General features: G+C 47.6%; 2 protein-coding genes across 4 annotated transcripts; one reads left to right on the top strand and one right to left on the bottom strand.

Moving 5' to 3' along the window:
• Positions 1-474: 474 nt before the first annotated feature.
• rbmx2 (RNA binding motif protein X-linked 2) lies at positions 475-3413 on the bottom strand. The gene is made up of 6 exons (XM_020709094.3): positions 3276-3413; positions 1626-1741; positions 1492-1543; positions 1294-1423; positions 1032-1218; positions 475-962 (listed from the first exon to the last, which is right to left on the bottom strand). The coding sequence occupies exons 1-6, from the start codon at positions 3278-3280 to the stop codon at positions 685-687; spliced, it is 768 nt and encodes a 255-aa protein (XP_020564753.1). The 5' UTR covers positions 3281-3413; the 3' UTR covers positions 475-684.
• ap4m1 (adaptor related protein complex 4 subunit mu 1) lies at positions 3394-13631 on the top strand. 3 transcript variants are annotated; one of them, XM_011483836.4, is made up of 16 exons: positions 3394-3803; positions 4096-4234; positions 5332-5420; positions 5853-5959; positions 6040-6136; positions 6458-6568; positions 7536-7613; positions 7694-7756; positions 8401-8467; positions 8539-8592; positions 8841-8947; positions 9161-9252; positions 11187-11231; positions 11310-11360; positions 11448-11565; positions 11656-13631. In XM_011483836.4, the coding sequence occupies exons 2-16, from the start codon at positions 4177-4179 to the stop codon at positions 11845-11847; spliced, it is 1329 nt and encodes a 442-aa protein (XP_011482138.1). In that variant the 5' UTR covers positions 3394-3803; positions 4096-4176; the 3' UTR covers positions 11848-13631. The 3 variants fall into 3 exon arrangements, with proteins under 3 accessions (XP_011482138.1, XP_004076707.1, XP_020564752.1); XM_004076659.5 differs by having other exon boundaries at positions 3555-3803; positions 4049-4234; XM_020709093.3 differs by having other exon boundaries at positions 3616-3803; positions 4017-4234.
• Positions 13632-13656: the final 25 nt, after the last annotated feature.

Below are 13656 nucleotides of genomic sequence, written 5' to 3'. Positions count from 1 at the left end.
GATGTCACCCACAGAAAACTGCTTACATCCGGCTCCAACCAAATGAAGCCGGTTCAGTTTTTCACGGTCTGGACCCAACTATGTTGGAGTCAGACGTCAGTAAGAGTTGGTCTGATTCAACATTTCTATGGCGAACACCCTAGCCAATCAGTAGTGAGCTTGTTGGCAGGCCGCACTCCTACTCTCACAGATGCATCTATTTGGTCAGTTTATAACTTGCAATAGAGAAAACTATTTAGTAAAAAAAAAATGATAAGCCAAAATGTGTTCAAAGCATCAAATAGTCATTCTGACCAATGGTAAAATGCCAGGGGGAGGGGTCACTCAGTCCAGTTCTTGTAAACAGTCAATGTCTGAAGTTTTCTGGATCCCTTCAGGCTTGATACACATAAATAATTCTGTTCTCCAAATGTCTTTATTTAAATGCTCCTTAAGCTTTAGTGAATTCTGAAACGTTTTCAAAAGAGAATCAAATTTGCTGTTTGAATTTTTTTTAATAAATCAATTATTTAAATCATCGCCCAGAAGACAAACTTGTTTTTTAACACTTAAGACAAACTTTACAAATATCTGTACAAAAAAAGGCTTCTCATGGAAGCTTTGTTTACAGGAGGATGTCAGCCAGCAGGGGGAGCTCTTCTGCTGAGGAGAGAATGTATCATTCTCCTCTCTTTACTCCTCCATCTATCTTCTGGAGCTCTCCTTGTCCGCCTCTCTCCTCTTCTCTCCTCTCCTTCTGTCCTCCCTCTCTCGTTCAGTCTCTCTCTTACTCTCCACATCTCTGTCTCTCCTCTTCTCCTCCCTCCTCCTCTCCGTCTCATTGTGTCCGTTCTGTGACCCCCCCGTGGCGTACTTGTCGTACGCCGTGTCTCGTTTTTCTTCTTTGACTCGGATGGGAGGTGAGGAGGAGGAAGCTCGGCTCTTCTTCTTCTCCTTCTTCTTTTTCTTCTTCTCTTTTTTGTCTGCAGCAGAAGAGTACAGGTGAAACTGACCCTCCCCCTCATAAATGACAGAACAGGAAGTGACCTCACCTTTTTTGGGTTTTTTCACAGGTATGACGAGCTGCTCGTCATCCTCAGAGGAGGACGGGGGGGCGGCAGGGCCCGTGGGGGCGCAGCCATCCTCCCTCAAGCGTTTGGTGACATCATCGATGTCCTCGCCGTCTTTGGGGGGGCGGTAGTTTTTTACGTGGTCTACGCGAATGGTGCGTCCTTTGATCTGGAGGGGAGAAAGAGCTTCATCATTAAGGATGCTCACAGTGGCGCCGCCCCGGGTGGGGGGTGGGGGCCTCACCTTGATGCCATTGAAGTTGTCCACAGCCAGGATGGTGCTGCGCTGGTCCTCGTAGCAGATGAAGCAGAAGCCTTTGGACTTTCCCGTCTTCTTGTCGCGCACCAGGTTGACGTTGACGATCTCACCGTACCTGAACGGACACATCAGTAAGCGGTGTGTGCCCCCACCCCACCCCAAAGCGAGGCTGTGGGTACGTACTGAGAGAAGACGCAGAGCAGGTCCCCCTCTGTGAGCTCGTAGGGGAAGCCTCCTGCAGGATCAGAACAGACGTCAACCACCTGCTTTCACGCTTCATTTACTGCAGGTTCCTGTGAGAAGCTCCGCCCCCTCACCCACAAAGATCCAGGCGCTGTCCCGGTACTCGCTGTGCCACGACACCTTCTCGTTGACCCCGAGGTCGGCCTCGCGCTCGTTCAGCTCGTTTATCAGCTTCACCTTCGTCAGAGGACTGAAACAAATCAACCGGCAGGAAACTTTCAGTGTTTTAGAAGACAGCAGTCAAGATTCTGTTCATTTAAACAAAGTGAAATAAACCTGAAGGTCAGCTTTCTAATATTCATGTTTCATCAATTTATTTTTTTATGCACCATCTCAACATAATGAACATTATGAAGATTTCAACCATATCTTCTTTGTCTCTTAGTTGCTACATTAATCATCCAGCTCTCTCCTCTATCGTCCCCACCAACAACCCTCATGCCCTCCTCTTCATCCATGAACTTCCTCTGTGGTCTTCCGCTAGGCCTCTTTCCTGGTTTCTGTAACCTCAGCATCATCACTGCTGCTCCTCCAAACCATCTCCATCTGCATTCATGTCCCAAATATCAACCATGATCTGCTCCTCTGATGGACTCATTCCTGATGCATCCTGGTCTCTCCCAAAGAGAACCTCAACATCTTCATCTCTGCTACCTTCAGCTCTGCCTATTGAATCGATATTGGAAACCACCGTTTGGATTGAGACCTGGTGAGGTCATTTTACTATAACATAAAGGCTGTGCCCCAAGTTCCCACCCTAACATAAAAAAAGAAAATTGCAAAAACTGTTCGACGCAATGCATTGTGGTTTATATTCACTCGATGCACACTGCTTTTTCGCAGAGACTTCTGGGAAATTTCTAGGGCACTCGACTTTGAAATTGTAGGTTCGGACAGCACTACAACATGGTGAATGTTGTGCACTATATAGGGCAATATATAGTGCACTACATAGTGCCCCCTAGGTAGTGAGTATTGAAGGAATTCAGACACAATCAAAATTAACAGAGTGCATTACAGCAGACAAAAAACATGTAATTTCATCAAAAACTGATCAACCATCATTCCAGTCCAAAACTGAATTTAGAAAGTCATGTGACCACACAGTGTGCTAGAATGTTCCCTTTGGATTCTTTGGATGTGGAAAAACAACAGTGGGCTGAACTTCAGGAAACTAAAATGTGGATGGATTTGATTTTAATTCTTTGTTTGTACATATTTAATTTAAACTTGATTATCTTGGAAGAAATCTAAGGAATCTGGAAAACTTCACATTTCAGTAGCAGGTATTTCTCGCTGAGTCACACTGGATGATGTTTTGGATAAAGATGTCCTGGATCCATTAGGTCACTGAATCGGATAAAACGAACAATTATCGAATGATTGAATCACATCAACAACCACTGATTGGTATGCAATCGTTACACCTCTAAAATGCAAATACAATCAAACGCAAGTACGAATTCAGTAGGTGGCTATTCAGTACCTGGTCTATTAAGTTTAAAAAAATCAAATTTGATTTTTTAGAAGTTTTTAGAAGTTTTTGAAGTTCTACAGTGGAGAATTTGAATGGAAATGGGGAAAAGGCGACACACACGAAACATAAAGCCTGCTGCTATCGGCTGGAATCCGCTCAACAGGAAACCAACGACCAGAAAAGGGATTCTCTACCAAATGAAAAATAAAAACTAATGTAATGGCTGTAGAGGGAAACGTTTACTTACTTCATGGTGAGCTCGAACAGCAGCGATGTTATGGTGCCAAAGACCAAGCGTGGAGAAGTGGTGCACTTCCTGTGGAGGTTCTGCGTGTGCTGCCGCCTGGTGGTTGGATGACCGAACTACAGATGAAATGAACGAGAAAACTGCGCGAACGCGAAGCGTCTAACACTGCCCGAATGCTGCTTTTAATAAACAAGAAATGTATTTATTTTATTTTTGTAAGAAATTGTGAAATGCTGAATGTTCTGTCTGTAAAAAGCAAGCGTCCAATCTTTCCGCCTGCACGACAGGTGGCGCTAACAAGCTAACAGTTCATTTTTAACAGGATGCAACACTTAAACCAGACAGTGGACGTTTTAAAGCGTGTTGTGTTTTTCAAGCTTTTAATGTTTAAATAACACCCTTTCTTAGAGTCGACATCATTGCAGGAGATTTTACGTGGAACTGGAAAATGATTTGTAATTCCACGTTAGCATGGCTTTAAAACACTTAAAGTTCAGTTTAAACGTCTGAACTGTGTCATCTTTTCAGGTAAATTCAGTTTTCCTTCGACTTGTCTTTACCCTATTCCGCTTTACTCAGTGTCACCTTTAACACGTTTGAGATTAATGTGTGACGCACACCTACAGTAGCACACACCAGACAATCTGATTGTTTATTGTTAGTTTATTTTTTTCCTCATAATAACTAGTTTCATGCAGTGAATATGAGATGCTGCTTGTTTGTCATTTCCCCCATAAACAGGGGTTTTCTCCTTTATTTCGGCTTGACTGCAGTTCTGCAGACAGACTTGGACGTGTTCCTGCAGATGTTGTTTCTGCAGATGTTGCAGTGGCACTGAAACTCCCCCTAGCTGTCCCACCGGGGTGAACTGTTGCCCCGACAGTCCTCTATCCTCTGCAGGATGATCCGGCAGCTCTTCATCTTGTCCTCGAAGGGCGACCCCCTCCTCTTCAGAGACTGTATCCTTCTCAGCTCTCACCTGCTTCTGTTTAAATCATCCTGCTTTGAAGTTCAGTTCTGCTATACAGTGAAAGATCTCCCCTTTGGGACAGACTTACTCTAGCAGGGGTACTTGTACTTGCCCATCTGGGGTACATTTTTTGCATCAGTCAGACACAGGTGTTTTAAAGTTGTTATTTTCAATGGTGATGGGCTTCTCTGAAGGCCTAAAAATTATCTGAATCATGTGTTAATTAGAGTTCGTCCATGCATTCTCATTAAATCATTCCAAATGGTCTGTCCATTCCTCTTTTAGTGTGTTTATGATGGTGATGCTGCTTCCAGACGTATTTTCACATTGGAACATTTAACCAATCACATTCCAGCTCTCCTTTGTTGCCAGGCAGGGTCAGAGCTACAGAGGCCTTCACTATCTGTTCTGCAGGCCCTCTAATGCAAAATCAATGTCGGAGATTAATTTCCCTCATCCAATCAGATTTTGAGTTGGTGTCAGCAGGGCCTTCTAGCAGGCTTAGACAGCGTCACAGTATTCAGACCCTCTGATTGGACAGAAGTTTCAGGAAGTCACATGCTTCCTTGTCCAGTTTGACACAGAGACATGGAGAATGATCTGTTCCCTCTCAGTTTATAGCAGACTGACTGTAATGTACTCCATGGAGGATTTAGCAGGAAAATCTCCCACTGATCTCCATCAGAAAAATCTGAGTGAATCGTGACCCTCCCCGTGTCCACTGTGTCTGTCAAGCTGACAGTTTGAGCTGGTTCATGAGGGGTTGAGTGATTCAGACGTAGCACTGCTGAAGGCCCAGGTGTGTTATGCACGGTCCACCAAAGGTTTTCAATAATAACGGTGGTTTTTATCATAACCAGATAATTGGGTTGGGGGTGGGGGGGTCTTTGCTGGGAACATCCTTCAAACTGGACGTTTCTCCCATCCTGAGCGACCCACAGCTTCTCTGTTCTCGCTGCTTTGGGCAAACAAAGCCAGTAATGGGATCCACGGCTGAAAAGAGGCGGAGCATCCCTGCTCTGGAGGACATGCGCCTCAGTGCATCCGTCAGGCATGAGTCTGAGTCTACCTTGACCCTGGCTCCAGTCCGCGGAGAGACGGGGGACGATGATGTGGTCAACGTTTTCTACCAGAAGGTCACGGCGCTACCTGGAGACCAGCCTCCGGTTGTCATGGTAACCTGTCCTCCAGCGGAACTTTTCTATTTGTTGCAGCTCTTATGGAGCACGTTTAGATGCCCTTAAGGGCCGTGTGTACGCTAACAAACTCTGAAACTCCGTGAACATGGCAGCGCTAACAATTGTAGTGTGAATGTGTCTTTAAAATAAACGACACAATGCTGCTGTTTGAACTCAGGGAGGAAGAGACTCTTGTTGCCTTGGATACACAACACTACCCTGAGATCCCAGACGTAAAACTACAAAGCATTCAGATGGCGTGGATGCATGCTGGGAAGGATTGTATTTTCAGGGGGAAATCTACTTTTGTTATTTAATAAATTTGGTTATTGGATGAAGGAGTTGGGATTATATCACCAAGTAAAATAATCCCAGATCTGCAGAAATAATGTCTGGCTGCTTTTATAAGTCTGCGCTTTTCTCCTGCAGACGCTCAGAGACCTCCACTTCCTGCACATCAGGCAGGGGGGCCTCTACTGGGTCGCCACCACTTCAGCCGACTCCTCGCCCTTCACCATCGTTGAATTCCTGAACAGGTTTGGTGGTCAGCTTCCTGGACCCTCCAGCAGAGCGCGCTGGCTTCTGCTGTCAGGACTCTGACGCTCTGTGTTTCCAGGCTGGCGGCGCTAGTGAAGGATTACTGCGGCGGCCTGTCAGAGAAGTCGGTTCAGATGAACTTTGCTCTGATCTATGAGCTGCTGGACGAGGTTCTGGTGAGTGCCTGACTTTGGGGCTGTGGTGGAGCGTCCTTCCTGCTGAATTTTGTTGCTTTTGTTGGTCACCAGATGAGATGTTTGGGTGAAGCTGGGTAGCTGTGTTCTGCAGTGGAACCAGCTTTGACTCCTGTTTGTTTAAAGTGTCAACATTCAGAAACACAGAGCAGCAGGCGGGACAGTGAACGCATCACCGCCTGCACAAACCAGTGAAAGTGGAGGACATTTTAGGTTAAATGAGTTTGAGGAGCTCAGCTAAAGATGCGTCTCTTGTGTGGTTATCATGCAGGTTTCCTGTCCGTCCGTCTGTCTGTGTTGCAGGACTACGGTCACATCCAGACCACCTCCTCTGACATGCTGAAGAACTTCTTGCAGTCGGAGGCGGTCAGCTCACGTCCGTTCAGCCTCTTCGACCTCAGTAACGTGGGCCTGGTAGGCTGCTTCTCATGGGTTTACTGTCATGCTGTGTTTACACCGGGCTCGGAAATGTGTGTTTGAGTGACTACTTCATATCCAAAGTCTATGTAAACGCACATATAGGCGTGTTTCAGGCTTCAAAAATATGGCATTCTCTACATACAAAACACGGTGACATTGAACAGTTTGACCAAGCAGGAACTCAGAGTTGGTGGTGACATATGCATTGCACCCTTTTTAAAACACGGAAGTGCTGACCGTTTGAACATGGATCACGAAGAAGAAACTTTTAATAGCAGCTTTTGCTGGCTGGAACTTCATGTCACCAAGTCTAAGTCTGAATTCCCACCCTAACCTCTAACTACTAAAAAGCTATATACCCCAGATTTTAAAAGCAATTCGGACACCGTGCTAACTACTTCTATTTTTTTTTAACGGCGGATATGACGTCATTAATTTAATGAAGTTCAAATCTAATTAATATGAGCGTTTTGTGGTGATTATTTATGCGTCCACCGTCTTCTGAAGATAAAAACGCTGATGATTTATTTAAAAAATGGTTCCAGCGTAATGCATTGTGGTCTATGTTCACTGATCTAGTGAGCATCGATCCACACTGCTGTTTCGCAGAGACTTCTGGGAAATTTCTAGGGCACTCGATCTTTGGAATTGTAGATTCGGACGGCTCTACAAAATGGCGAGCGCACTATATAGTGCACACAACCCAAGTCTTTCATAAATTAGAATAGAGCTGTGAAAGAAAAAGGCTGGAGCTAGATTTGCGGAATTTGCACGGCTTTGACATTTCACACCAAGCCTCTTCCAACTGTGAGCGCATGCACAATCTGTTAGCCACAGACCCGTGTGCACCGTATGCAAAAAGCGTGTTCAAAAAGCCACGGTTCTTGAAAGCGCCGCACACACCTGTTGTGTGTGTAGCTTTAGCGCGGCTCCTGCTCACGTCGTGGTGGTTTCTGTGCAGTTCGGCGCAGACACTCAGCAGAGCAAAGTGGCTCCGAGCTCCGCAGCTGCCAGACCCATCCAGGCCAGCAGGGAGCAGGTAAGGTCACTTCTCCATGGAGGTGTCTGACCCCCGCCTTTCCACGAAGTCATCCGACTCCAACCGTCTCTGTCTTCCAGGGGGGGCGGAGCGAGATATTTGCGGACGTGGTGGAGCGGATGTCGGTGGTGGTGGGCTCCAATGTGAGTGCATCAGCTGAGGCTTTCTGCAGGTCCTGAGGCGTTTCGGGTTCAGAAAAACCACAAGCACGGATCCAGCGGTCCTCAAAGTTCTGACCGGAGTATGGATCTAAGTGGAACTCTGGTCCTGGTGGGAGAGACGGTGTCTATGTGGGCCTCTTCAGAGCTCACTTCTTCACAGGTTTTCATGGCAGGATATGACATCACCAGCCCTGCCCTTCCTGAAAATAGACATACAATTCAGTTTATCTATAAAACTGGTCATTCTATTGTCCAACCAAGCAGAATCACAAGGTTAGGATTATTATAATCCAGTTTAGTGTAGATTATTCAAAGAAAACAGAACTGTGTGTGATCAGAGGATTAGACAGCAGGAAGTCCTGCTAAAGCCGACACGGTAACTACTGAGCTCTCTAAATTTCAGGAGGATTTATTTTTGGTGAATTTTTTATTTTATTTGTTGGGTTAGGGTTAGGGGTTAGGGTTTGTTGTGTTGTTCAACACCTGAAAACAGAGACGCTCTGTCGTGTTGGGAAAAATGTCGGTCTGTGAGATGCTCAAGCCAGCGGCAGCTGCCAAAAAACCTGCCGCCTTGTTTTACAAACAAGAAAAAGAAAAAACTTCATGCTGGCTGCTCTGTTCTGCAGGGGGTTCTGATGAAGGCGGACGTGGAGGGGGAAATCCGAGTCAAGTGCTTTATGCCCAGCTGCTCAGGTGAGTGAGAGTCCGGGTCACCTGAGGGTCACCTGGAGTGAACCTTCACTCACGTGTCGGTCTGCTTTCAGAGATCCGGATCGGCCTGAACGAGGAGCTCAGCATCGGGAAGTCCCAGCTCAGAGGTAAGGTCTCCACGATTCTTCAACGTTCAGGTCAAATGGAAGCAGGAGGGGGGTCTCCTCATGCTTCAGCGCGGTCCTAACTGTTGGAGGGCGGGGCATGACTTGGTTGGGGTGGGTCATAGTAACCTTTTCAGTGGGTTTATTTCTTGTTTTTTAAAAGTTCCAGCTTTGAACCGAACAAGCTGACGGTTCCCGTTTAGACTGTGGCTCTGCAGAGGAGCTGACCTCAGGTTCTGGTGGGTCTTCAGGTTATGGAGCGGCGGTTCGAGTGGACAGGTGCAGTTTCCACCAGGGCGTGCGACTGGACGAGTTCGACAGCCACCGGATCCTCCGGCTCTGCCCCAGCCAGGGAGAGGTGAGGCGGTCCAGTGACCCGGCAGGAATGTGTGGTGACTGTTTCTGTACAGACCCGTTAATGCGTTCCCACTTTGTTCTGTTAGGCAAATATCTAAGAGATGCTTTATCATTGAAAATCATCTCATTACCAAAGTTTATTCTGTTCCATTTCTGCTCTTCATCTGTCAGTGCTGAATCCTCCTCTTCCTCTGCCCCCCCCCCCCCCCCGCAGCAAACCGTGATGCAGTACCAGCTGACCGACGACCTGCCGACCGCGCCGCCTTTCCGGCTTTTCCCAACCATTGAGCGAGATGGCACTGGAAGGTGAGACCGAACCTGCGGACCACTTTAATTATGAGGTTCAGACTAGAGCCCTGCGCGGGACTATTTTCTTCATCCCGCTCCCGCCCGCACCCGCCAAATTTCTGACCAATCCCGCCCGCTCCCGCAACGTATGCGTTACACTCCCGCCCGCACCCGCAATATGTATGTCCACTCCCGCCCGCACCCGCAAAACTCATAGAATTTAGTCCCGCACAGTAATAGAGATGCATTGATTTTGTATCGTCTCCCGTCCCGCAGAAAAAAACACGTATTTTTATTGATATTATTACAGAGATTCATGTCCCTCCTCCAGTCTCATCTTTTCATGCATTCCTCTTTTGTGTAATGTGCAACATAATCATTAAATATATTTTCACAAATCCTGTTCGGTAAAAAAAGTGTGCGTGTGTCCGCGACATTGTTTGTCCACGACAGACGGCCTGAAGCGCGCTGAACCAGCTGGGATAGATGCAGGTCAAAGTCATTTGCAGGAAGAAAAACATTGTAATGGTTCAACAGAGCTGAAAATCTATGAATTAATTTTTTCCTGACGGAAAAATACTTTTTTTTTTTTTTAGCTTCAGCCTTTTCCCGTTTTTGCTGTTTTGCCCCTCAGTGGGGCATTGGCACGCAGATCTGAACACGATGAACCTCGTTTGAGGTTCTTTTCTGCTTCATCAACTGACATCATGTCCCTGTCAGGAAACCTCTGCTTCTTCCTTATCCCGCGCAGTGTTGCCAGATAGATTGACAGCTCTTTCATCCTTCTGTTGCGCTAGAGCGTTCCGACTAACGTGTTAACCTGCTATGACCGTATTTTGCGCTCTCTGTGTAGAACACACTGGGAGCGCGGGGAAAATAACTCTAAGCTGCAGAGGATGTGAACAGGTGAACAGGTAGAGAGGAAAAGCAGGTAAAGAGGCGGGGGAGGGGCTTTGGCTTCAAACTCTGTCAGAGAGATGGAAACACGGCGTCAGATTGAGACGCAGCTTTCACTGCGGGAGTTGAAGCAGAGACTTTCTCTGGGATGATTCTATGAACTCAAACATGGAAACATGATTATCAAGCAGAACTCTTTAAAATAATAAACCTGATCTCTCCACATTCTTCGTGTCTACCATGCATTGATGCACACATCGCTCCATGCAGCGATCAGACCAGAACTTTAGCTGATAGCTCCGCCCATACGCGACCGCGGTATCAGGCTTTAAAGAACACAATTTCTAAGAGGCGGGGCGGGGCGCTGCACACCCCCAACAACAGGTTAGATGACAGTGGCCATTGGGCGTCTCTACCTGGTGCCTTCACGGAGCTTCAGTACATAAGACTCCAACAGCCGCACAGCCTAACGTAGTCCGCTATTATACATTCATGAGATATTCATGGCAAAACTGATCCCGCAGAGTTTTTTTTTGCCGCCCGCAGTACAATTCAAACCGCCCAAACCCGCGAGATTTGCGTTGGGTCCCGCGGGACCCGGCGGGACCCAATCCCAATGCAGCCCTCTAGTTCAGACTCACAGATCAAATTGTAATCAGATTACAACGAGCCCTCATCACTCGCTGTAATTAAATATGGCAGCTGTTGCTAGGTAGATTTATGTTCTAACAGGGGCATTTCTATGATCACACCTGTATGGACTGTAACTCTTTCCTGCAGAAGAATCCCCTGGAAGCTTTTAGAACCGTGGAATTCAGACCTTTATGTTGGGGGGGTGCTGGGACGAGCTTCTGAAATCTTCCACAACTGTCAGGTTTTGTAAGAGCACAGCTGTCGTGCATGTGGCATTGGTGGGACTGCATAATTCCAGAGAAATGCTCTTACGTTGTGACCTCTGACCTGCGGGGGTCACAATATTTAGTGCGCCCGTGTGCCCTGTCTGTGACCCCTCTCCCTGTGACCATAATAAGTGACTTACCCCCCACCCCCTACAGGTTGATCCTGTTCTTGAAGCTCCGCTGTGATCTGCCCCCCAAGAGGTCAGTTCTCCTGCTGAACATGTGAGGAGGAGGAGGATGCGGATGATGATGATGATGATGTCACTGTTTTCTCTACAGCTCCGCCGTGAACGTGTGCGCCTCCGTCCCCGTCCCAAAAGGAGCTGTGAGGTAAGGCTTTCCATCCACACCTGGGGGGTGCAGATATTTGGACGTGGGGGGTTGTTTGTGTGAACTCTCTTCTGTGCTGTGGTCCAGTTTGTCTCAGGAGCTCAGCAGTCCGGATCAGAGCGCCGAGCTGCAGTCCCAGAACCGGGCCGTGGTCTGGCAGATCCCCCGTTTGGCCGGTGGAACGCAGCTGTCCGCCTTGTTTAAGGTGAGCCCCCCGCCCAGCACCAACTCCTGTCAACCCCCCCCTCAGAGCTCACATCAACCTCTCTCTGGCCCCCTGTCCCTCTGCTCTCAGCTGGACGTCCCGGGCCTCAGCTCGGCTTCCATGCTGGAGGTGGGTCCAGTCGGTCTGAGCTTCGAGTTGCCCAAGTTCACGGCCACTGGCCTGCAGATCCGCTTCCTGCGCCTGTCACCAGTGCAGCCGGCCCCATCGCAGCGCTGGGTCCGATATGTCACACACTCTGACTCCTACAGCATCCGGATCTGACCGCAGCGGCAAATGCTGACCGGAACCGAGTTACTCTGGGCGGCACCGCCTCTGTTGTGCCCGGATGGAGCTGCTTGTTACAGCTGTGCTCTGAAAAAGTTGAGAGGCTGAGTTTGTTCTATGAGCAGCCGCCGGTTCAGCTCTCTGCTCAGAACCAGGGGACAGATGAACCTGCCCCGTGGTTCTGCCCCTCCTCTTCCTCTGGAGCCCCACAGGAAACCCAGCAGCGCTGAGCGGGTGAAAATGACTTTCCGGATCTCAAAGGCGGATCTACAGGATGCAGTAAGGAAAATATCCTGGAAGAGCCTGGAAAAGGAGGAGGCATGTCTGACGTGCACCCGTTCAGCCGTGCTCAGCTTCAGAGCTATACTCGAGAACCAGCACACCAGAACAAAACCATCCACCGAAACCAAACACTGATCAGAAAAATGTCCTGAAGTCTGTCGTACGACTTATTGGGTCTATTTTAAATTCTCTTTTCACAAAGATGGACAAAACTGTTGATCCTCCCACAACAATCACTGAAAAATCCATAACTATCACTGAGGTGATCATAAACAAAATCTACTGAGTGAAAATATATCACATGACACACGCATGGAAGCGTTTCTGTGCAGTTCTGGAGAGGCTGGGTCAGGACTTCAGAGGAAAAGCCTTTCTCAGCTCGATCAATGTTTGAAGTCAGTCATGGAACAAAGATTATACCAGGTCCAGATTGGGAAGTTTGTGTGTGTTTGTGTGAGGTGGGGACACAAACAGCTACACAACTGGTGACACTTACCAGCGGGACAAGGAAAGGAATCACACGAATGTAAAGCCTGGGTCTGTGCTCGTCAGCCAGCATTTTCCTGCTGCTTCATTCTTCTAATGATTTCATGATTCAGAGCAGCAGCTGCCTCTGACAGAAGAAGACCAGGCTCTCCCCAGAGTCTGTTCCAGTTTTCAGTGGAGTCCACGTTCTGAAACCACCTGGAAGCCAGAGGTGAGCATACAGAGACTAAAGTCTCCAGCATTGTCCTAACTACAGGACTCTCTGCAGCAACGTCAGCTCTGGTGACCTTTCCATGACGGAAGCGGGTGTGGTGAACTCTTTTACTGCGTTTCTGTTCATCTGGACGAATGCATTTCTGTTTGCTGGTGTTTCAGACTAAGCGGCTGCCGGTGGTGCGTTCCATGAACCTTGGAGATCTGAGCATCAGTTATCCCAGTTCGCTTGTTTTTGTCCATTTTCAGAAGGATTTCCAGCGATCACATGTGCTCAATGACAGACGTGTTCTTGGTGCTGCAGAGGTTCACATGCTTTCCTTTACGAATGTGTTGATGAATGTCTGCAGAACAGACAACATGATGCAGTTCCGGCTTCCACAGCTCTGATTTGTTTTTTCTGCTTTCTGTGTTTAGTTTACATACATGTAAAACTAATTAGATTCTAATCTTATGCTTGGCGTACATGTAAATGGGCTCACTCCCCCATCCTGATGCTTTGCCGATACACCACACGTCCTGTCTGACCAAACTGAAATGTGTTTTTTTTGAAAATGTAAAAGCCCCTTTGTGTTGTCCTGTGGGTAAAAAGTGACCCACTGCCATGTTTAGTAGAACAAATGTGATTACTTTTACCTGAAGAGACTCCATCGTTAGAAAAAGTGATACTTTGTTTTTTATTTATGTGTACATGTGGGCTGTGCACCACTATGATTGTCTTGGGGGTCATTTTTCACTATTGAAATATAAAAGCGCCACACGCTGGTGCTGTCGTTTGCGCTCTCGCCTCACAGCAAAAAGACTCTGGTTCAGGGTTGCATGTTC

Source organism: Oryzias latipes, chromosome 14 (genome assembly GCF_053564925.1).
Source record: "Oryzias latipes strain Hd-rR chromosome 14, Olatipes_Hd-rR_3.1".
NCBI classification, from domain to species: domain Eukaryota; kingdom Metazoa; phylum Chordata; class Actinopteri; order Beloniformes; family Adrianichthyidae; genus Oryzias; species Oryzias latipes.
Note: the sequence above shows the minus strand (reverse complement) of the source record. Positions and strands in the feature narration are given on the sequence as shown.